Here is a 23,557-nt window from a genome sequence, read left to right as displayed (position 1 = left end):
TATTTTAATAGATACCATGGGCATGCCCACAATAGGTCTATGTTTATCTTTAGCATCAGGTTTAGCAATTACAGCAGCTTCATCACAGAGATAAATAACATGCCCATCAATATTATCAACCAAGAGATCTTTAACCATAGCAACACTAGGTTCAACTTTAATTTTCTCAAAGGGTTTGGGTGTTCTAATATTACTTTTGTTGACCATAGTTGAAGCTTTAGCATGATCCTTTATTGTAGCAGGGAATGGTGGTTTCTCCACATACGCAGTAGGAACAATAGGATCAACATTGTAAGTAATAGTTTGTTCTTCCACTTTAATAAGTTCTACTACTTTAAATTCAATGGGAGGATGATATTTAAACCACTTCTCCTTAGGGAGATCAACATGAGTAGCAAATGATTCACAGAAAGAAGCTACTATCTCAGAGTCAAGTCCATATTTAGTGCTAAAATCACGAAAAGCATCGGTATCCATAAAAGATTTAACACAATCGAACTTAAGGTTTGTACCTGACTCCTTACCTTCGTCGAGTTCCCAATCTTCAAAGTTGTGTTTAATTCTTTCCAATAAATCCCATTTGAATTCAATATCCTTATTCATATAGGAGCCAGTACAAGAAGTATCGAGCATGGATCGATCATTATGAGAAAGCCAAGCATAAAAAAATTGAATAATAATTTCTCTTGAGAGCTCATGATTGGGGCATGAATATAACATTGACTTAAGCCTCCCCCAGGCTTGAGGGATACTTTCTCCTCCACGAGGCCAAAAATTATATATATAATTCCGATCACGATGAACCAGATGCATAGGATAAAACTTCTGATGAAATTCCAATTTCAATCGGTTGTAGTTCCATGATCCAATATCATCCAATAGCCTATACCATGTCAATGCCTTTCCCTTCAAAGATAAAGGTAATACCTTCTTCTTGACAACATCCTCAAGCATACCTGCAAGCTTAAATAATCCACAAATTTCATCCACATAGATTAGGTGCATATCAGGATGTAATGTTACATCTCTTGCATAAGGATTAGTTAGCAGTTTCTCTATCATACCCGAAGGAATTTCATAATAAATATTTTCAGTAGGTGCAGTAGGTTGAGGAGCAACTCTTTGCTCTTCTGGTCGAGGTGAACATACCCCGAACAAACCCCTCAAAGGATTATTTTCCATAGTAACAAGTGACAGTAAATTTCAGCACACTATATAAATGTTTCCTTACCAAATTCCACTTACCAAAGGCGCTTCACTCCCCAGCAACGACGCCAGAAAAGAGTCTGGATGGCCCACAAGTATAGGGGATCTATCGTAGTACTTCCGATAAGTAAGAGTGTCGAACCCAACGAGGAGCAGAAGGAAATGACAAGTGGTTTTCAACAAGGTATTCTCTGCAAGCACTGAAATTATCGGTAACAGATAGTTTTGTGATAAGATAAATTGTAACGGGTAACAAGTAAATAAAGTAACTAAGGTGCAGCAAGGTGGCCCAATCCTTTTTGTAGCAAAGGACAAGCCTGGATGAACATGGGAATTGTCGTCAAGTTAGTTTTCATCATGCTCATATGATTCGCATTCATTACTTTGATAATTTGATATGTGGGTGGACCGATGCTTGGGTGATGCCCTTCCTTGGAAAAGCCTCCCACTTATGATTAATCCCTCTCGGAAGCATCCACAACTACGAAAGAAGTATTAAGGTAAACCTAACCACATCATGAAACATATGGATCCAAATCAGACCCTTACGAAGCAACGAACAAACTAGGGTTTAAGCTTCTGTCACTCTAGCAACCCATCATCTACCTATTACTTCCCAATGCCTTCCCCTGGGCCCAAATAATGGTGAAGTGTCATGTAGTTGACGTTCACATAACACCACTAGAGGAGAGACAACATACATCTCATCAAAATATCGAACAAATACCAAATTCACATGATTACTTATAACAAGACTTCTCCCATGTCCTCAGGAACAAACGTAAATACTCAGAAAACATATTTATGATTAAGATCAGAGGAGTATTAATTATCATTAAGGATCTGAAAATATAATCTTCCACCGGATAAACCAAATAGCATCAACTACAAGGAGTAATCAACACCACTAGCAACCCACATGTACCAATCTGAGGTTTTGGGACCAAGATCGAATACAAGAGATGAACTAGCATTTGAGAGGAGATGGTGCTGGTGAAGATGTTGATGGATATTGACCCCCCTCGATGAGAGGATAGTTGGTGATGACGATGGCAATGATTTCCCCCTCCCGGAGGGATGTTTCCCTGGCAGAACAGCTCCACCGGAGCCCTAGATTGGTTCTGCCCAGCTTCCGCCTCGAGACGGCAGCGCTTCATCCCGAAAGCTTCCTTCTAATTTTTTGCAGGTCAAAACACACCATATAGCCAAAGATGGGCACCAGAGGCCTGCCACGGGGCCCACAAGGACGGGGGGCTGATACATATCCGTCGTATCTACTTTTCCAAACAATTTTGCCCTTGTTTTGGACTCTAACTTGCATGATTTGAATGGAACTAACCCGGACTGACGCTGTTTTCAGCAAAATTTCCATGGTGTTATTTTTGTGCAGAAATAAAAGTTCTCAGAATGACCTGAAAATCAACAGAGAATCATTTGGGAATATATAAAAAATACTAGAAGGAAGATCCACGTCAGGGGGCCCACACCCTGTCCACGAGGGTGGGGGCGTGCCCCCCTGCTTCGTGGGCCCCCTGACACTCCACCGACCTCAACCTTGACTCCATATATTCACTTTCGGGGAGAAAAAAAATCAGAGAGAAGGATTCATCGCGTTTTACGATACGAAGCCACCGCCAAGCCCTAAACTCTCTCGGGAGGGCTGATTTGGAGTCCGTTCGGGGCTCCGGAGAGGGGAATCCGTCGCCATCGTCATCATCAACCTTCATCCATCACCAATTTCATGATTCATGACGCTCAATGCCGTGCGTGAGTACTTCCATCATAGGCTTGCTGGACGGTGATGGGTTGGATGAGATTTATCATGTAATCGAGTTAGTTTTGTTAGGATTTGATCCCTAGTATCCACTATGTTCTGAGATTGATGTTGCTATGACTTTGCTATGCTTAATGCTTGTCACTAGGGCCCGAGTGCCATGATTTCAGATCTGAACCTATTATGTTTTCATCAATATATGAGAGTTCTTGATCCTATCTTGCAAGTCTATAGTCACCTATTATGTGTTATGATCCGTTAACCCCGAAGTGACAATAATCGGGATACTTACCGGTGATGACCGTAGTTTGAGGAGTTCATGTATTCATTATGTGTTAATGCTTTGGTCCGATACTCTATTAAAAGGAGGCCTTAATATCCCTTAGTTTCCAATAGGACCCCGCTGCCACGGGAGGGTAGGACAAAAGATGTCATGCAAGTTTATTTCTGTAAGCACGTATGACTATATTCGGAATACATGCCTACATTACATTGATGAACTGGAGCTAGTTCTGTGTCACCCTAGGTTATGACTGTTAGATGATCGATTGCATCCGACATAATTCTCCATCACCGATCCAATGCCTACAAGCTTTCCATATATTGTTCTTCGCTTATTTACTTTTCCGTTGCTACTGTTGCCATCACTATAAAACACCAAAAATATTACTTTTGCTACCGTTACTCTTGCCACCGTTACCACTACTATCATATTACTTTGCTACTAAACACTTTGCTGCAGATATTAAGTTTCTAGGTGTGGTTGAATTGACAACTCACCTGCTAGTACTTGAGAATATTCTTTGGCTCCCCTTGTGTCAAATCAATAAATTTGTGTTGAATACTCTACCCTTGAAAACTGTTGCGATCCCCTATACTTGTGGGTTATCAAGACCTTTTTCTAGCACCGTTGCCAGGGAACATAGCTCTATTCTTTGAGTCACTTGGGATTTATATCTGCTTATCATTATGAAGAACTTGAAAGATCAAAGAACCAAGATTTGTCCCTCAACTACGAGGGGAGGTAAGGAACTGCCATCTAGCTCTACACTTGATTCACCTTCTGTTTTGAGTAACCTTGCGACACCTAAACCTGCTTCTGCTATTAATTATGATATGTCGCATGTTATTGATGATGCCACTTCTGCTATGCATGATACTTATGATAAAACTACTTCTATGCTTGATACTACCGTGCCACTTGGTGAATTTCTTGATGAACAACTTGCTAGGGCTAGAGAGAATGAAATTATTAAAACTGGTGATATTGATGAAAGTGACGATGAAGATTCTCCCCCTAGATCTGTTGTTCCTGAGGGTTATGTTATGGATGAAGAAATTGCTAGAGACTTTCTTGCCTGCAATGATAGAAGTGATCTTAAGAAATTATTAGCTAAGCTTAAACAAAAAACTCTGAATGCTAGAATGAAATATGATCCTTGTTGGGGATATAACTACTGAGTATGAACCGCCCAGGAGGGGCCGGGTTATACCTGTGATGAGTTATCCATATTAAAGCCCATGAGGACAAGGAGTATGGCGCTTTACTGTAGAGATCTAAAGGCCCAGGACCCAAAGGCGGATTAGGGCACGTAGACATAAACCGCCATATGATGTGTAACTTGTGTTGTAAGATAGGAAAGGGTAGAGACCGAGCCGGACACGTTTATGAGCCGGCCGGGATTCTGTAAACCGCCGGGTGTCAACCTGTGTATATAAAGGGATGACTCGGCGGCTGTTCAAGGACAACAACAACAACTCTAGAGCCAGCAAAGCGGATTCGCTCCCTGGTCATTGAAACCCTAGCAATCCCATCACAACTGGATTAGGATTTTACCTTCACCGCAAGGGGCCGAACCAGTATAAACTCCTTGTGTCCTTTGTCCCGCTTTAACCCCTTTAAGCTAACTACGTTGTGATGGCTCCACGACGAAGTCCTCACACTAGGACATCTGCCGTGACAAACCCACGACAGTTGGCGCACACGGTTCTCATGGGCCGGGTTATGGTGGAGGCAATTCTGGCTCAGGATTTCAATGTAACCAAGGCGTACATGGCAATCAAGGCAGTATTAGGGGAGTCAGCATCAGCAACAATCGGGTTACCAGAGCAACCCGGAGCAGTTAAATAGTGGGCAGTATCATGTCTTCACCACTAGTCTATGCAAGCGTGATCAGAAGCTTCATAAAAGGGCAGTGAACTCCGTTGAACCGGTAGTGCCCCGTCATTTGTGCTGGTCTGAACAACCCATTTTGTGGAGTCGAGAGGATCATCCACCCTGGGTTGATAATCCGGGTCATCTAGCATTGGTGGTGGTGCCTCAGGTTGGGGGGGTATAAGTTCACCAAGGTGCTCATGGATGGAGGGAGCAATATCAATATCCTTTATTATGAAACCTTCCATCGCATGGGGTTGACAGATAAAAATCTTAAACTGTCAAACACTGTCTTTCGTGGTGTGGTGCCTGGTAAATCGACGTACCCGGTTGGTAAGATAGCTCTAGAGGTTGCTTTTGGAGATGATCATGATTCAAGATCGGAGACATTGAATTTTGAAGTGGTGAAAATCAAGAGCCCTTATCATGCCCTGTTTGGACGGCCGGCTTATGCTAAGTTCATGGCAAGGCTCTGTTATGTTTATCTGCAGCTCAAGATGACGGGTCATAAGGGGACCATCACGGTACATGGGAGCCGTAAGATAGCTTTGGAATGTGAAGAAGGTGATGCGGCTTATGCTGAGTCGGTTTGTGCGACAGAGGGGTTGAAGTTCTACAAGGACAATTTGATCCGGCGAATATGACTTCTTTGAAAAAGCCAACCACAGAACATGACCCGACCTTGAAGTTTAAATCGGTTGATGGGACCAAGCTGGCTGATTTTGTTCCTAGCGATTCATCCAAGCAGTTTAGCATCAGCGCTAACCTGGATCCGAAATAGGAAAGCGCGCTCATCGAGTTCATCCGTGAGAACCGGGACATCTTTGCATGGAAACCTTCTGACATGCCAGGTGTACCGAGGGAACTCGCTGAGCACACTCTTAATATTGATCCCAAATTTAAACCGGTCAAGCAATTTCTCCGCCGCTTCAATGAAGAACGGCGCAAGGCCATTGGTGAGGAGGTAGCCCGGCTCTTGGCAGCAGGGTTTATTGTGGAGGTTTTTCACCCTGAGTGGTTAGCTAACCCGGTGCTAGTACTTAAGAAGAACGACACTTAGCGTATGTGTGTGGACTATACAGATTTGAATAAGGCTTGTCCAGCTGATCCCTTTGCTCTCCCTTGTATTGATCAAATCATTGATGCTACGGCGGGTTGTGAGCGTTTGAGCTTTCTGGATGCTTATTCTGGTTATCATCAGATCAAAATGGCAGCTAAGGACTAGGAGAAGACAGCTTTTATAACTCCCTTTGGAGCCTTCTGCTATGTATCTATGCCTTTTGGGCTCAAGAGTGCCCAGGTGACTTATCAGCGTTGTGTGCAGAATTGTCTTCATAATTAGATTGGGCGCAATGTTCATGCTTATGTGGATGATATTGTGGTGAAGTCCAGAAAGGAGGAGACATTGATAGCTGACTTGAAGGAAACTTTTGATAATCTCCGGGTCTATAAGATGATGCTTAATCCGGCCAAGTGTGTTTTTGGTGTTCCGGCAGGCAAGCTCTTGGGTTTTCTAGTGTCTAACAGGGGCATTGAAGCTAATCCGGAAAAGATCAAAGCTATTACGTCTCTGGCTAAACCGGCGTGTATCAACGATGTTTAACGTCTGGCGGGTCGTATTGCAGCGTTAAGCTAGTTTATCAGCCGATTGGGAGAGAAAGCTATCCCTCTATACCAGATGATGAAAAAGACAGTCAATTTTGTCTGGAGCGACACTGCTAATGCGGCGTTCGAGGACTTGAAGAAACAGTTAGCCGAGCCACCTGTCCTTGTGGCTCGGGTCGATAAAGAGCCACTGTTGTTATATGTGGCTGCTAATGCTCGGGCTATTAGTGTGGCCATTGTGGTGGAGCGCAAGGAGGCTGGGAAGGAGTATCCAATTCAACGGCCGGTTTATTATATCAGTGAGGTGCTTATTGAGTCCAACAGAGGTACCCACATTGGCAGAAACTGGTGTAGGGAGTTTTCATGGCAAGCCAGAAGCTTAAGCAGTATTTTCAGGGTCATCCCATCACTATGGTCAGTTCTGCCCCTTTGGGAGATATAATCCAAAACAGGGAAGCAACTGGCCGGGTTGCCAAGTGGGCTATTGAGCTTGGACCCCACGGGTTAAAATATGTGCCTCGTATGGCAATCAAGTCCCAAGCACTTGTGGATTTCATCAATGACTGGACAGAGTTACACGCGCCGTAAGAAAAGCCGAATCATACTTATTGGACTATTCATTTCGATGGATCCAGGCAATTGGAAGACTCGGGGGCTGGAGTCGTGTTAACTTCCCCATGAGGTGATAAGTTTTGTTATGTTCTCCGTTTAATGTTCTCTTGCACTAACAATGCAGCTGAATATGAGGCTTTACTCCATGGTCTTCGAATGGCTAAGGAGATGAATTTAAGCCAGGTTAAGTGTTTCGGTGACTCGGACCTGGTGGATCAACAAGTGTCTGGTACTTGGGATTCCAAGGACCCGCTCATGGCAACATATCGTCGAGAAGTAGATATTGTTGCTGGTCACTTCAAGGGTTATCAGGTTTACCATGTGGACCGGAGAAAGAATGAAGCGGCAGACGCTTTAAGCCGTTTGGGTTCCCAACATAAACCGGTTCCACCCAATGTTTTTCTGGATGTTTTGCATAACCTGTCGGTCAAGCTACCTACAGAAGAGGATTTGGCTGTTCCTGATCCGGAAGCTCGGTTAGTAGCGTCTCTTCATGTTATCCCAGATTGGACGGTCTCGTATTTGGCATATATGAACCAGGGCGAGTTACCGGAGGATGAAACTTTGGCCAGACAGATAATCCGGCGATCCAAGTCAATGACCATTGTCAATGGAGAATTGCATCATTGCAGTGTAACGGGGGCGTTTCAGCGTTGCGTATCTCCTGAAGAAGGTTGTGAGATTTTGCGTGAGATCCATGAAGGAGATTGTGGTCACCACGCCGGTTCAAAATCCTTGGTAGCTAAAGCTTTTCGTCACGGCTTCTACTGGCTGACGGCTCATGCTAATGCTGAGGACTTGGTGAAAAAGTGTGATGGTTGTCAGAAGTTTTCACGCCGAGATCATGTTTCGACTAAAGAATTGAGGATGATTCCAATCACTTGGCCGTTTGCAACTTGGGGGCTAGATATGGTTGGGCCCTTTAAGAGGTCCAAGGATAAGAAGACCCACCTTCTCGTGGTGGTTGATAAGTTCACTAAGTGGGTGGAGGCAGAGCCAGTCAGTAAGTGTGATGCAGCCACGGCGGTTCAATTCATCAAGAAGGTGATTTTCCGATTTGTTTTTTCACACAGCATCATAACTGATAATGGTACTAATCTGTCCAAGGGTGCTATGGAAGAATTTTGTCAACGTGAGCACATCCGTCTTGACGTGTCATCAGTGGCTCACCCCCAATCTAATGGTCAAGCGGAGAGAGACAATCAAGTGATCCTAAGAGGCATCAAGCCCCGGCTTATGGTTCCTTTACAGCGGACGTCGGGTTGTTGGGTGGAGGAGTTACCTTTTGTGTTATGGAGCATCAATACCACACCCAACAGATCTACGGGTTACACACCTTTTTTCATGGTTTATGGAGCAGAGGCGGTTCTCCCTAGTGACATCCGTCATGACTCACCCCGTGTGGCGGCTTATGTTGAAGCTGACAATGAGAAAGCACGTCAGGAAGCACTTGACCTATTAAATGAAGAGCGTGATATTGCAGCAGCTCGCACTACAAAAAAAAGACACATTCGTGACATTTTGGGCCGAACGAGATTTTTTCTGTCATACCTATGACACTTCTATGATGATAGTTGTGACAAAACCCGGTATCATCATAGACGTGGTCGGGTCCTACTTCTATGACAAAAAATCATGACAGAAAATGGGACTTCCGTCCTGGGCGGGCCGGAGACGCAGCTGCATGACATTCTTCGGGCCGTCCATGACGGAAAAAACCGTGGTAAAAGCGAGGGCGCAGAAAATATCGGGGAGTCCCCGGTTATGGTGGGTGGTTGGGGGCCGAGCGATGCGCGTTTCTCTCGTACGTACGCGTGTGTGTGTGCGAGGCGTTGGGCTCTAACTGAACCCGAGCGATTGCACTGCAGGCTACGCATTACTGAACCCGAGCGATCGATCGATGGCTGTTAACTGAACCCGATCGAGCGATTCCTTCGCTACTACTGCTAACTGAAGCCGATCGATGCTGCCTCTGGATGAACAGTGAGCGTTGCGAGGGGGTTTGGATGAACTGTTCCCGGTGGGGGTGAATGAACAGGACCGTGTGGTGTTGCCTCTGGATGAACAGTACCCCGATCGATCGAGTCGGTTGGGGCTGGATGAACAGGACCCCGTGGAGGGCAGGATGAACAGTAGACAGTGGAGGGCATGATGAACAGTAGCCCGTGGAGGTGTGGTTGAACAGGAGCCCATGGAGAGGGTTGGTTGAACAGTAGCTGGAGGAGTAGCGCGCGGTGGAGGCTGGATGAACAGGAGCCCGTGGATGAACAGTCACAGGTGGAGGCTGGAGGAGGTCGACGGTGGATGAATAGTAGCCCGTGGAGGCTGGAGGGGGTCGACGGTGGAGATGAACAGTATCCCGTGGAGTCCCGTTTTGCGGTACGCCACACCCCTCCCCATGAGCAGGACCCCCGTTTCGACCGTAGCGCTCCAACACAAGTCCGTTTCCTCCGTTTTGTGGTACGCCACACCCCTCCCGATCAACAGGACCCCCGTTTCGACCGTAGGAGGTTTGTTTCCTCCGTTTTGTGGTACGCCAGACCCCTCTCAATGAACAGGATCCCGTTTTGAATGTGGCCGGTCGAACACAAGGCTGTTTCCTCCGTTCTACGGTACGCTAGGCCTCATTTCCATCGGCTGTTCCGTCCAAGCCCTCCCGATGAACACGATGACGCATTTCGTTCCGACCTAGCCGGTTGGCTCCCCATGAACACGACAACGACGTTGTTTCTCCGTTCCGACCCAGCCATGTACACGAGCCCTGGCCGTACGTATGCGCGAGTAGGCGTTCGAGACCCTACCCATATGTACGTACGTGGTCGTATTATCTTTCTTGCACACTGGCCGATGTACGTACGTGTACATGCTATGTGCGCGCCTCTACTACGACACGTGCGTGCCTCTACATCGACCAGTATGTACGTACATGTTTGCGACCAGAATGACAATGCTACATACGCTTCGATCAGGTGGGTCCCAACTGTCAGGCACTTCCTTGCCTGCGAAGATGTAGCTGGTGGGTCCCAGCAGTCAGGGGGCGAATCGTTTTTTTTGTCCGGACGCACTTCCTTGCGTGTGAAGATGTAGCTGGTGGGTCCCAACAGTCAGGGGGAAATATTTTTTTTGCGAAATACGGTGGCCCCTCCGGTGGGTCCCCGCTGTCAGGTGGAGGAATAATTATTTTGCGCGTAATAAGGAGGCACTTCCTTGTTGCAGCCGTGGACCCAGCTGTTAGCCTCTCCACGTACAGTCCACATCCGATGGAAGCCGTTCCTTGACCACGTTGACCACGCCGTGCCGAGAGCACTAGGGCGGTGGACGACGACGAGGCCTAGGAAGGGGACGACGTGGAGCCGGGGAAGACGCGGTAGTGGATGCCCACGTGTAGAGGAGTACGAGGGTTCACTGGTTCGCTGCGGTGTGAGGCTGCCGTCGCCGCAGAATGACAGGGGGGTGGGTGAGTAGAGGGATGGCATGGCCAGCGGTGGGAGTAGTAGGGGGCGGTGAGGCCTCCACCGCATCGCAGCCGGCCACTGGAGGCAGGATCGCGAGGCACGACCGGCGTTGGTTTGGGCGGCTGGAGCAAGAAGACCAGAGGTTGAAGAAGCACTATGGCCGTTGGATTGACATCGTACGGTCACTGGAGCTAGAATCGTTCATATTGACTAAGTTGACAAAGCACTCCGTCCCCGTCAACTTAGTAGGCCTACAAGTCAGCCTCCCACCAAGGTGGGTCCCAACTAGCAGGGGGAGTATTCATTTTTTGTGCGTAATAAGGAGGCACTTCCGGTGGATCCGAGCTGACAGCGGGGGGAACGTTTTTTTTGTAAATACGATGGCCCGTCCGGTGGGTCCCAGCAGTCAGGGGGACTTTTTTTTGCCAAATACGGTGGCCCGTATGGTGGGTCCCTGCTGTCAGGTGGAGGAATAATTATTTTCCGCGTAATAAGGAGGCACTTCCTTGCGGCTGTCGTGGACCCAACTGTCAGCCTCTCCACGACAGTACTCTTCCGATGGAAGTCGTTCCTTGACCACGTTGACCACGCCACACCGAGAGCACCAGGGCGGTGGACGATGGTGAGGCCTAGGAAGGGGATGACGCGGAGCCGGGGAAGACGCGATAGTAGACTCCCACGCGGAGAGGAGTACGAGGGTTCACTGGTTCGGCTGCGGTGTGAGGCTGCCGTCGCCGCAGAATAACAGGGGGTGTGGGTGAGTAGAGGGATGCACTGGCCAGCGATGGGAGTAGTAGGGGGCGGTGAGGCCTGCACGGGAGGCGGGAGCAGGCGGTCCCGCCGACGCTGGATTTGATGGCTGGAGCAAGAAAATCAGAGATTGAAGAAACATGACGGCCATTGGATTGACATCCAAGGTTGCGTCTGCTAGAATCGTTTGTTGACGTATATAATAACTAAAAAAATCTTGCATACGCCTCAACTTAATAGGCCCATAAGTCAAACCATTTCTTTTTTTTAATAATTTATATATAGCTCATTGCGACTTCTTATGCAATTTATTGCAGTCTGGTTTTTTGGTTGGCCAGGGCCAATTTTGCATATTTCTGTGGGTTTCAAACTATTTTTCATACTAAAATGTCGAGCCAGATTTAAAGTACTTTGAAGATATATTTAAATTAGGTTAATGCCAGTGAAATAGGAATCTGAAAATGTGAAAAAAATTCAAAAATTATAAAATAATTGCCAATTTGTCATCTGTTTTTATATTTACAACCCATTTCATATTACTTTTAAGATTTGCGGGCGTCTTAAAAGAGTTGCAGCCCATCAGGGCGTAGAAAAATAATTAGGTCTGGATTGGGTATTCTTCAGAAAAAATAAACTGGGCTCATTTTTACAAAGAAAAAATAGCTGGGCTGATCACATGGTGAACATAAAATATAAACCTAGGCTAGACGGGCCACAACCCAGTTTAAACCCAGCTCCGTTTCAACAATAACAAAAAAATATTGCTCGAGCTGTTACGTCCCAAGTGTCAGCCGATCTTGTGTTGTTCTCTTGTCTATTGACTATATACGCTTATAATGTCGTGGATCCCAGATGTCAGGAAAACACTAGGAGGAACCATTTTATTTTTCATACACTGACATGATGGGCCCTAATGTCATCCTCTCCACGTACTTCTGCCGATTCCTGTTGTTTGTTGGCCATGTTGACAACGCAAGAGGGCGGCGCCGCAGCGAGCGCACCAAAGCGCGCGGAGGACGACGACGAGGCCTCGGACGTCGGCGTTAACGATTTAGGAGACGGTGGGGCGGCGATGCGTGCGTTGAGGCGCAGCCAGCCGTGGGAGGCAGAAGCAGGCGGCCCGGCCGGCGCTGGTTTGGTTTTGGCGGCTGAAGAAAGACAGGACTGAAGAAACACGACAAACTGTAAAAGCAGCAGGAGTACTTAACAACCTTAACTGAAACCAGCAGGGGCGCTTAACAACCATAGCTGAAAGCAGTATGAGTACTTATACAGATTCAACCATACAAAATACGCGTCGAACAGTGCTACTTTGCCTACAGTTAAGCAAGGGTGAGGTCGCCAAGCCCCAGGACAAGGCCCAGGCGCCACCCCGTGCATCCACAACCTTCTAAAAGCGACTTCATCTCGCAATGTGGTCAATAAATAGGATATCCGCTTTAGATCCATGGAAAAGCAGGAACATAATTTTATGTCCTATTCTCCAAGATGGACGTGCCTTCATTATTTGAGACCACCCATGAATAAGTATCTTTTCACCTTCAAGGGGAATGTAATAGGTCGACATAAACATCATGTTGTGACCAAGCGCAAGTCTGACCCAACCATGGTCAGGCATCTGTATAGGAACAATAGAACTGGGCAGTTTCTGTTTCGAGAAGATCATAGCTGTAAAACTGTGTATAAGCAATAGTTTATGAACAACACATATAACAGAAAATATCTCGTACCATAAGTTTCTCGATACAGTTGGACCTGTTCAACGAGTGCAACAGTGGCACACATATCTCACGTGACCTTCCACCATTGAAACGCTCCACAAGAACCTCAAGACGATCAATAAAGTGAAGGAACTTGTAGATGTCATTCCAGTCAACTTCAGTACCATCAATAACAGCCGAGTTGTTATTTAAAACATGACAAAGGCTAGCCAACTCGCATGAAGAATGCCCCTCGATCAGCTCCTTCGTTGGCCGTTCGATGCTGGTCAATTGGGTCTTCGGCGTGCTGCCTCACGTTGGATTTTCCTTCGCTGTGTCGCTTCCTGTTTTCACTGCCTGGTCAAAACGCAGGGGCAAATGACATGTGGGCTCATGGCGAGTGGAGATAGGCTGGGTCAAGTTTTCCTGGGTGTTCGCGCGCCTCTCCACACGCGCCGCGTGCCAGGCGCGTCGCTCTTCTCCGCTTTTGCTGCTCGCTCCCATGGCTGGTTGGGTGGTGCCGCTGCAGGTGGGCCTGCTTTCTCTCTTGTCCCACCCGTCGGTCTCCTGTTGCGAATTGATTTGTGTGCATGTGGATGTCAGGCATTTGTACAGAGGAGAGATGGACTGACAGGGCGCACGTCCCACGCACGGCGCGCGCGGAGCAGTTGGCCAAACCCTGGCGCGCACGATGCAGCAGTCAGCGCAACCCCTCTCTCGCCCTCCCCTCCTCCCCGTGCCGCCGGCCCCCTTCCTTCTCCCCGCGCTAGAGCAGAGATGCGCCGCCTCAGTAGGGGTAGAACACCGGGGCTCTCCCTAACCTCTCCTCTCCTTCCTCTCTCTCACATCCTTCCCCTAATTTCTTTGCTTTCTCGATCTGCAGCAGCAGCAGCAGCAGTAGCGTCTCCATGGGCGCGGTGGCGTGACGGCTCCCAGGCACGGATCCCCTCCTCCGCCTCCATCCTCCACCTCTCCGGTCGCCCAGTTGCAACGGTGAGCTCTCCCTTTCCCCGACTACGCTCCTCTCTCACATCAGATCGGATCGGACCCCTGATTTATTTTTCTGTTCGATTCAGTCCGTAGCAGCAGCAGGCGACCTGCAGCAGCTCCTTCCTACCTTCCATGGACGAGGTCGACGGAGACGCCGTCCAGCCCGACCACGGCCACGACTACCCCACGCACAAGGTCCCTTCCTGCCCCCCCCCCCCCCCCCCCCCCCACCTTCTTCCATGGATCAAGACGCTACATACACTGCTGCTGCTGTTTTTCAAATGAATGAACGAAACTTCCTTCCTTATTTCTAGAGGAAGGTTGATTCATTTGTCAAATTCATTCCACCGAAGCCATCTGCTCCGTCCACCAACCCGCCCAGAAAGGTAGTTACAGTGAATTGATGTTCGCACTGAGGCCGGAGGCGAGAGGCGAGGGCACGGAGGTCGGTGGCAAGTGCTCAGGAGAGAAGAGGAAGGCGGCGGCGTTGGGCGGTGGCTGCGGTTTACACGAGAGCGAGGTGACCCGCCCAGAAAGGTAGTTACAGTGAATTGATGTTCATATGAACTTCAATGCTGTGAACTTTTTATTAGATCTGAGTTGCAATCCTCAATTTTTTTAGGTTTGAGTAGCAATGCTCCTGCTCTACTAGCTATGAAATTTTCCATGCTTTTTCTTCTAATATCGTATAGCGTCCATGCTTGTGGGTTCAACTTGACGAGCTTTTTTCACCTCCCATCCTGTTTTAAGCTCTGTTGATGGATGATTTCTGCCATGTTTATGGAGGGGGAGGACGCCAACTACTAGGAGAAGGATCAGTTTAGCAAGTACAGGATGTAATTCTCTTATGATTATGGGTAGATGTCTCTTTTATTTAGTTACCAGAGTTGTTCACTATTGAATATGCAAATTCAGCATCCTTTATATAATGGGATCTTATGAACTCTTTTTGAAGATTGCTGAGAAGCGCAACCTTTTGATCTCCGAGAACCGCAAGTTTGCTGACATTGAAAACACATTCATTATGCAAGACGAATGGTGAGAAATGTGTTATTCCCTATCCTTCCATTCTATTTGCATATTCACGCACTATGCTTAGTTTTTTCCTTTCAAGATGAATATTCTACACATGAGAGCAATATACTTGGTACTATTGATGCTCATATAATTCCTGGACTTGGAATTGTTGATGGCTTGAGGCTTAAAGTATGTTATGTGTTGCATACCTAATAAACATTAGCAAGCTAATGTTGCAGCTTGACAGATGCTGTGATAACTTCTCCTTTTTCTGTTTGTTAATATCCACTTCGAACTGAGCAGCCATGATCCGGATTTCCTCTATGTAGCTATGAGATGCAGCTCTCCCCCCTCTTTGTCAATTTGAGAGGCTTGTTTTGTTCTTCCAGAGAAATACAGCTGCTTGTGACTTCCCATGTCTATTGGAGCAGTACACGCCAAGTCGGTAACTGTAATACAAGGCTTTACGAATCTATCAATTGAAGTGCAGATCAACCAAATGTCATATACAATGGTTGAAAGCTGAAGACTAAAGACCATGGAGAAGATTACACCATCTTTTATTCCAAGGAAAGAAACAACATGGTCACTTGACTTTACAGACAACCTACTACTATTAACTTCTGTTTAATTGATCAACATCGCATCTTTGTTATTAGATATATACTTAGGAACATGCCTGTGAGTATATACTTAGTCTATGTATGCGAGACATTTTTGTTTTGTTTTTTCCCCTCAGTTCTGTCCAGAAATGACTATTTGTGTCTTTCTATTTATTCTGCACTAGCCCTTTTTTTTGGAATTCCTATGTATTTCTGACCTATGTGGATTTTATTGATAATAGAAGAGTTCTGTTGACACACGAACACGTCACGTGTACCCTCGACGCCGGGGGTGATGCACCGCAGCTCACGTCGAAGGAGGCCCGACCGACAGCGCGATACGCAAGACAGTCGACAGGCGCTTTTGCAGACCCGAAAACCCCACACCCCCGGGAGGGACCCTGTCAGGGAGTGCGGCGGCTATGGGCTGCCCTAGGTCGATTCGCTCGCCCCTAGAGCCTCGGGATTCGCAGCTCTCAAACACGAAGAACAGCGAAGAACAAGATAGAAAAACGGTGGAGAGATAAAACGTAGATGAAAAAGTAGTATATTGATTTGTTCGATTGTGTGTTGTTCAATCGGCCGTCACCCCCAACATATATAAGAGGCGGCTGGACTTCCCGTACAAGTAAAGGATTCATCTAGGCTTTCCTTACAAGAAAAATTACATCAATTCACGTCCTAGAGTCCTAATTCTATTCCAACTCGGATTCAGTCTGAATCTGGCCCAAACTCTGTCTTCTTGCGCGGGCCGCCGGCCTTGCATATGATCTTCGATCGAGACGGCCCAAATATCAAACTTGTGCGCCTCGATGATACGAACAACTCTCATGTTGATCATTTTTTCAAATAAGGCCATATTGAATACTTTTCGAGGTCATCTTTATCTTCCAGTCGGACTCGGTTTTGCAGTAGGCTGGATTATCCGAGTCTCGTAGTGAATTTGTAGGCTATATATTATCTCTGATGATGATGACTCCAAAATCAAAATTTACCGTCTTGATGATACGCACAACTTCTGTATTGAACACTTCTTCATCCAAGGTCATTTTGATAAACTTTCGAGCACATGTTCAATTTCACTCGGACTTGAGCTCATCCACTCGGATATTAGATACTTTCACTCGGATCGTCCGATTGGACTTTTTCACTCGGAAGACAATCTTTCACTCGGATGACTATATTTCCACTCGGATGACTATATTTCCACTCGAAGGCACTATCTTATTCACTTGGATGACCTATATTTCCACTCGGAAGGCACTATCTTATTCAATCGGCAAATTTTCGTCCCGATGGTAATCTTTTCACTCGGAATATTTTCACCTGGACGACAATTTCACTCGGATGATCATATTTTCACTCGGATGACTATATTTCCACTTGGATAATAATAAGTTCATCCGGTCAGCAAACTTTCACTCGACCGTAAACTTTCACTCGGATGGTAATCTTTTCACTCGGATTTCCGACTGAAAACATAGCCCGATCTTGATTTGTCTCTCCAGGCCTCATATGATCTCGGATTGAGACGAATTATATATGAAAATCGATCGGCTCGACGAGACGAAACTTTTCCATGTTGAAGGTTTTTCGATTCAAGGCCGCATTGATGGCCGAATTACTCGCACAACCTATCAGACAAGTGTCTGGCACCTCGCGCCATATTTTTGTTGAGGTTCAGTCTGCAGTATATTGCCTCTAACTTTTGCATATGAACTCAGATTGAGATGATTTATATATCAAAATCGATTGCCTCGACGAGACGAAGACAATTCCTTAAGAGTGCTCCTTCATCCGAGGTCATCTTGAAGACGTGATTGGCCAAAAACCACTCGGAACATTGAACTATGTCACTCGGAGTATAGTTTCGGTCTGTAAGATAAAGTCGAATGAATATAACCGAAACATCAAAGTGGTTCCACTCGGTGACGTGAATATTTTTATGCTGAAAACTCATTCACTCGAGACCATCTTCATTGCAATCTGTATCTTGCCAAAATCAGGTGTCAACAAGTTCAAGGGTTACTAACCTTAAAATTGTCTATATATTATAAATGACTAACCGATAATAGCAGAGTTCAAGGGTTTGTTATGTTCTGCAATTAGCATTCATCAGGAACCAAACGGCAACCCTCCAAACTTTTCAGCAACTTATTCCTATGTTTGGTGTCCTTTGATAATTGATAGTATGTTTCTCTTCAGATATATACCTGAGTACTACACTTTTAACTTATATGTCCATGGTCGTGCCTGAAGATTGTTGTCATGTTTTCGTGTGTTGTGCTGTCGCCAACTGTTATCTGAAGCACCCCACTTAAATGGGTAGGATTACAGGGAACATGCCTACTATGGATATGGAGCTCATTACATGGCGGATCAGTGAAAGTTACACGCTTCATGGGAAAGATAGGAAGAAATTCCTGCTTTGGTGTGATGGTGGTCTATGCAAACTGGAGAGAGGAATGCGTTGATTTTTGACAACCAGATTACGTTGATTCTGAGGTTATGAGTCAGCTGAAAGCTAATGGCTACTGGTTAGGAATCATTTACGTCCTGGTCGTCTTTTGGACCTGCTTTAGTTGTACTCCCTCCGTTTCAAAATAGATGACTCAACTTTGTACTAACTTTAGTACAAAATTAATACAAAGTTGGATCATCTATTTTGGAACGAAGGGAGTACTTGGCAGTTTCCCTGCGTTTTTCTAGACTACTTGTCGTTGAGTGCTGACCACCCTCTGTTGTTTCTCTGTCATGCAACTCTCCTACATGGTTAAAAAACTAATTTAGACATTTTGTTTCTTTGATCGTTACTCATTTCTCTTATCCTTGTTGTATCAAATCAATTGTATCATCATTGATGGCCGTTTTTCTTTCTTTCCGTGATCTTTTTTTAGCAGAATGAGATGTGGCATAAACTCCTCCGAAATGTTTGGTTACCTTCAAACAATTTATTAGCTAACTAATTTTGGTTGCTGTTGCACGCAATACAATTGTACTCCGTTGTTGCCATCTTTCCTTTTATGTGAGCTTAACTCTACAATAAATTAAATTTTTACACAGAAAGCCAATTTCTTATCGTTTGTAGTTGCTCAAATACATAGTTATTGAAAAATGCAAATATTTTCAACGAGCACATGGCTTTAAATGGGTCTCTGCGCCATTTGGCGGAACTGGTCATCTAAATCCCATGACCATGCCCCCACCTCTCCTTGAAGGAGTCTGGTTGCTAAAAAGTGAGTTTTCTTAATCGGTATGTATGGCCTCTCTGCACATGCCCTCTCTTTGTATTTAAGAGGCCCTCAAGCTTTGTCAGTTTTCTAATAGATATGGAATTTTAATTTGATAGTCCCAACAACAGTGAGTACCGATGAAGCTATCTGTTTTTTATTGTCAATCTGACATACTCACCTTCTAGCATGTTTTAAGCTCTACTATGAATGAATGATGTGTGCCATGTTTTTCTTCTTCATTTTCATGTGGAAGTATTTGATATATCCTGGGTATGGATGATTTATTTGCAGAATATTTCAGTATCTATATGAATGTCAGACCCTGCGTGATTGATCTTATTTTATTCCTATGTGAGAACTAGCTCTCCTTTAGTAATGTAGTACTTTTATACTAAACTGAACTGGGAATGGTTTGGTTGCGCTCTGTAGGACAGTGTGATTTTTTCTCATAGAATGTTGTCATCTATATCTTGCTGAATGTACATAACTATATTTTGCATGATAATGTGTTTTTGCTTTGCCAGTCATATAAGTTATTTATTTTCTACAGGTTGTTACATCTCCAAAGAGGATTCCAGCAGCAAAACTTCATGGTCAGCTTGAATGGAAGGTAATCAAAGAGCTTTATGATGTTGATTTCTTTACAAAAATTATGGGAAGGGGACTTCATTTTGATTGGCGACACATTCCTAATTTACTGCTCATTTCGTAGTTGTACAAAAAAAATGCCTGTGCGTGCAAGTTTTATGTGAAAATGATGCACCGGCGGTCTTTTGGAAGAATGGTAAAATCACATGGTTGTCGGATTGCAAGCATAAAGGGCATTGCTTATGTGGCGTACAGTTCACCAAGAACCAGAAGGCGCTCTTTGGACACCATGGGTATGGCTACATTCGTGGCTAGAGGAAATTTGCGGCCAGTTCAGTTCAGCCTTTTTTACACCTACCGGTGTATTCATAATAATTATGATATATGCATACCACATTATTAGTCTTCACCTTTTTTTACATACTACTCCCATTTGAATACACTTTTAGAAAATGTAAACATACCTATGGAAGACACATTCTTGCCTGTACACTTCTTTTTGAAGTATTTAAAAAACTAAGTTTACAGAGTATGGGTTGGTTACTACGTTGGAGTAATTATGGACATCTCAAATTTAGCGCCTAGGATTCCTATTTTGACTTGTGTGAGTATCTCTTGGTCAGTTCTCAGATTACAAATTTGAAAATAACTCTCCTGAAAACACTGGCAAAACTCACATGTGGTCTATAAAGAAATATTTGATGATCTTGCTTAGTAACTTGCTAGCGGGCAGAAAATATATCATGTTAGTACATGTATCCGCTTTCACGGACCATTTAACATGACTTCTTATTTTATTTTTACAGGATGCTAAGGGCTGCAAGAAATAAAATAGTATGGTGCATTTTACCTACAGGTAAGGAAACATGTACCTTATTCCTGCAAAGATGTGCTCTATTTTTTCATTCCATGAGTATTTGCATTCCCTATAGAAGCTGGCTGGTTACATTTATGTTTAGTACACCATCATAATCTCCCAAATACTGCACTGATTTATACTTTCCTGCCCATGTTTAAAATAGTGTGTTTTAGTTCTGATTACAGCCATATAGGTATTCATGTATAAGATTGTTTGCTTTCAGTTCTGGTTAAATCATCTTGGATGATCAGTCAAATTTCCAGTGATGATACTCTAGCGGATCAGGCTTCTAAACCACTATCACTTTCCTGACAGTAGTTGTGCATGTAGTACATGTTTTCAGTTCAGCAAGCTCTTTTTTAGTTAGAGATCAATTTTGAAGACCAACATGTCATATGAATGCTCCCAGCTTAGCAAAAGCCTTGATCTTTCCAATTTTGTAACTTGAGGGAATACTTTTCATGCGCACAATGGGATAAATTGATGTAAGTTGAAGAATTCATATGATAGTCGATTGGAAACATATATCTAGCAGTTCATTTTTTTCATGCGCACAATGGGATAAATTGATGTAACACAAGCCTTCACAATTTAGTGCTGCTGTTATTAGAATCGGGAGACTTGCTTTGTTACCGTACTTAGAGTTGCCGATTGCTTACTATGGTAATAGCCAGGAAGGTTTGTAGTCAACTTATCTGCAGTTGTAATTAGTTGACTTCTGCTCCTTAAATTGTTCTTCTTTGGTGACCAGTGAATGGGCAATTGACTCTCTTGCGTATATGGCTGATCTAATTGTTAGGAAAATCTTCAGCACATTGTAATATGAAAGGTTTTACCCCGCAAAAAAAATAAAAATACGAAAGGTTTTGAATTTTTTTCTTGGGACTTCTTCGTACACTTTCTACTATTGTATTCACTATAGTTTTCCTGTATTGAACTGATTTTCCGCTTGCATTGTAGATATCAAGTCTTAGAGAAGGAAGTTTTGTATGGCAGTCGACTCTCTTCTCCGATTCAGATTCACAGTTAAATACCCCATTCTTCTTTTTTTCAGCCCTTGACATTTTCTCCTACTTGCTAATGCAGGATGGAAAACTGCCTGTTACATGTAGTCTTCAGAACTTGTGCTGAAATGGCGCTTCTTTGTTTGGAAAGTGTCCGATTTTGCAAAACTTTTGGCTGTCTCGAATAGTTTTCAAGTTGTTTCAGTGACATCAGTTCCTGCTAAAAGGTTTTAAATGTGAACCTAAATACCTGTTACCATAAGTGACCAAACTTGTGGTGGTGTGCAATGTTCACCTAACTTAAAACGGCTTGCGCCTGTCTTTCTTCGGCAACACAAAAGCCAGATTAATTTACCATCCATCCTCCCCTCAAAAAAAAATACCATCCATCCGTCAAGTGAGCTCAAGCATAAATTCTGAACATTCAGACAACCAACCAACCTCCACTGATGATGACGAAAACAACTGAAAAGGCCAGAAGTATCAACCTATACTCTTCTCCCTATACAAAAATAAATAAAAAGATGTACACACGGGCGTTTAAGTTGGCATACATGCCTGCCCATGAACAAGTCTATTGATACATGTTTTTTTTTCAAAGCACGAGTGTTAGTGGGTCTCTACGCCATTTGCATACATGATTTCAAATGGGTCTGTGTTGTCAAATTAAAACGTGTATATGCATCTTATTGTAGACAACAATCCATCATGTTTCTTATTAAAGGGAATTAAACCATGGATATCTTTTTCATTATGCACATGGATTTAGCGTGATTTGGCATGCACAACGGGTCCATGATAACCATATTTTCAACTAAAACAATGCTTCCTTAACTGGTATGTACATGTTATACAATTTTTTTAAACTTGGATTTCGCAGCGTAATAACCATATTTTCGATATACCATGATTTAAAAACTGAGCTTTCTACTACCGATATCGAATAGGTCCTTGCAAAAATGAAACTATTTTCATCAACAACATGGCTTTAGCGGGTCTCTGTGCCATTTGGTTTTCCTTAGGTTTCTTATATCTTCGACAACATGAAACTATTTTAAGATAAACCGACTATATTATATCTTTTTTCCTTAGTTTTCTTATCTTTTCCCCTCTTTTTTTCCAAGAAATATATGTATGCCCAAGTTTTTCATCATGATAACCATGTTTTCAGACTTGCTAAAAAAATACAACCATGCCAACTTTGCTTTCTCATCATACTGCATGTTTTCAAACTTGCTAAAAAAATACAGCCAAGCCAGCTTTACTCTCTCATCATCCCAAGAAATATATGCATGCACAAATTTTTCATCATGATAACCATCATTTCAAACTTGCTAAAAAAATACAACCATGCCAACTTTACTACCTCATCATAGTGACCATTTTTTCAGATTGAACATATTCATATTATGCAAAATTTCCCTTTTCCCAGACTATGGTTTAGTTCAAGGTTCTTGTAGCATGAAACTATTTTTATCGACAACATGTCTTCAGCGGGTCTCTGCGCCATTTGGCGCAACGGGTCAACTAGTATAATAATAGACGAGCAACCTGCTTAACTCTAAAAAAACCTACACGTGCCACCAATTATAAGAAAATATTAGTTAGAAGTAGCATCTTTGTGAGAGATTCGTTGCTACTTCTAAAGTTAAATTGTGATCAGTTAGACAGAATAGGTGGATTAAGAAGTAATCGAGGCAACAAGAAAGAACCAGATACAAAACTGACATGGATGAACAATTGGAACGACGTCGGGGTGGAAGATCGCAGTGAAGATGAGAGCAGGTTCTGCTATTTCCGTCAACATTCGTGCGCCAACTTTCAGTCCGTAACACTTGAGAAAGTTTATCCAAGTTCGGCCATAAAAAAAGCAGCGATCTTCTTGGTTCATGAACCCAACTCGAAACTTATATCCATGGCTTGTCTTCACTGTTACCATTAAACTGGTGTATTCAGTTATGGCAAGGCCGAGCATCTTGAGTAAATGTGTTCTGGCAGAGCAAGGAA

General features: G+C 44.3%; 1 protein-coding gene across 29 annotated transcripts; it reads left to right on the top strand.

Annotated features, from left to right (window-relative positions):
- The first annotated feature begins 13,898 nt into the window (after nt 1–13,898).
- On the top strand, nt 13,899–21,856 carry LOC147980341 (uncharacterized). Of its 29 annotated transcripts, XR_015619237.1 has the most exons (10): nt 13,901–14,053; nt 14,144–14,250; nt 14,334–14,442; nt 14,562–14,784; nt 14,998–15,083; nt 15,203–15,285; nt 19,650–19,709; nt 19,812–19,980; nt 20,494–20,543; nt 21,507–21,856. XR_015619237.1 is itself a non-coding variant. In XM_087547529.1 (9 exons), exons 5-8 carry the CDS (start codon nt 19,703–19,705, stop codon nt 21,518–21,520), a joined length of 240 nt encoding a protein of 79 aa, XP_087403655.1. In that variant the 5' UTR covers nt 13,899–14,053; nt 14,144–14,250; nt 14,334–14,442; nt 14,562–15,285; nt 19,650–19,702; the 3' UTR covers nt 21,521–21,533; nt 21,633–21,856. The 29 variants fall into 29 exon arrangements, 8 of the variants coding, with proteins under 8 accessions (XP_087403655.1, XP_087403652.1, XP_087403654.1 ...); XM_087547529.1 differs by having other exon boundaries at nt 13,899–14,053; nt 14,562–15,285; nt 21,507–21,533; nt 21,633–21,856; XR_015619238.1 differs by having other exon boundaries at nt 13,900–14,053; nt 14,562–15,104.
- The last annotated feature ends 1,701 nt before the right edge of the window (nt 21,857–23,557 follow it).

Source organism: Triticum urartu, chromosome 3A (genome assembly GCF_056163025.1).
Source record: "Triticum urartu cultivar PI428250 chromosome 3A, HENAU_Tu73, whole genome shotgun sequence".
NCBI classification, from domain to species: domain Eukaryota; kingdom Viridiplantae; phylum Streptophyta; class Magnoliopsida; order Poales; family Poaceae; genus Triticum; species Triticum urartu.
Note: the sequence above shows the minus strand (reverse complement) of the source record. Positions and strands in the feature narration are given on the sequence as shown.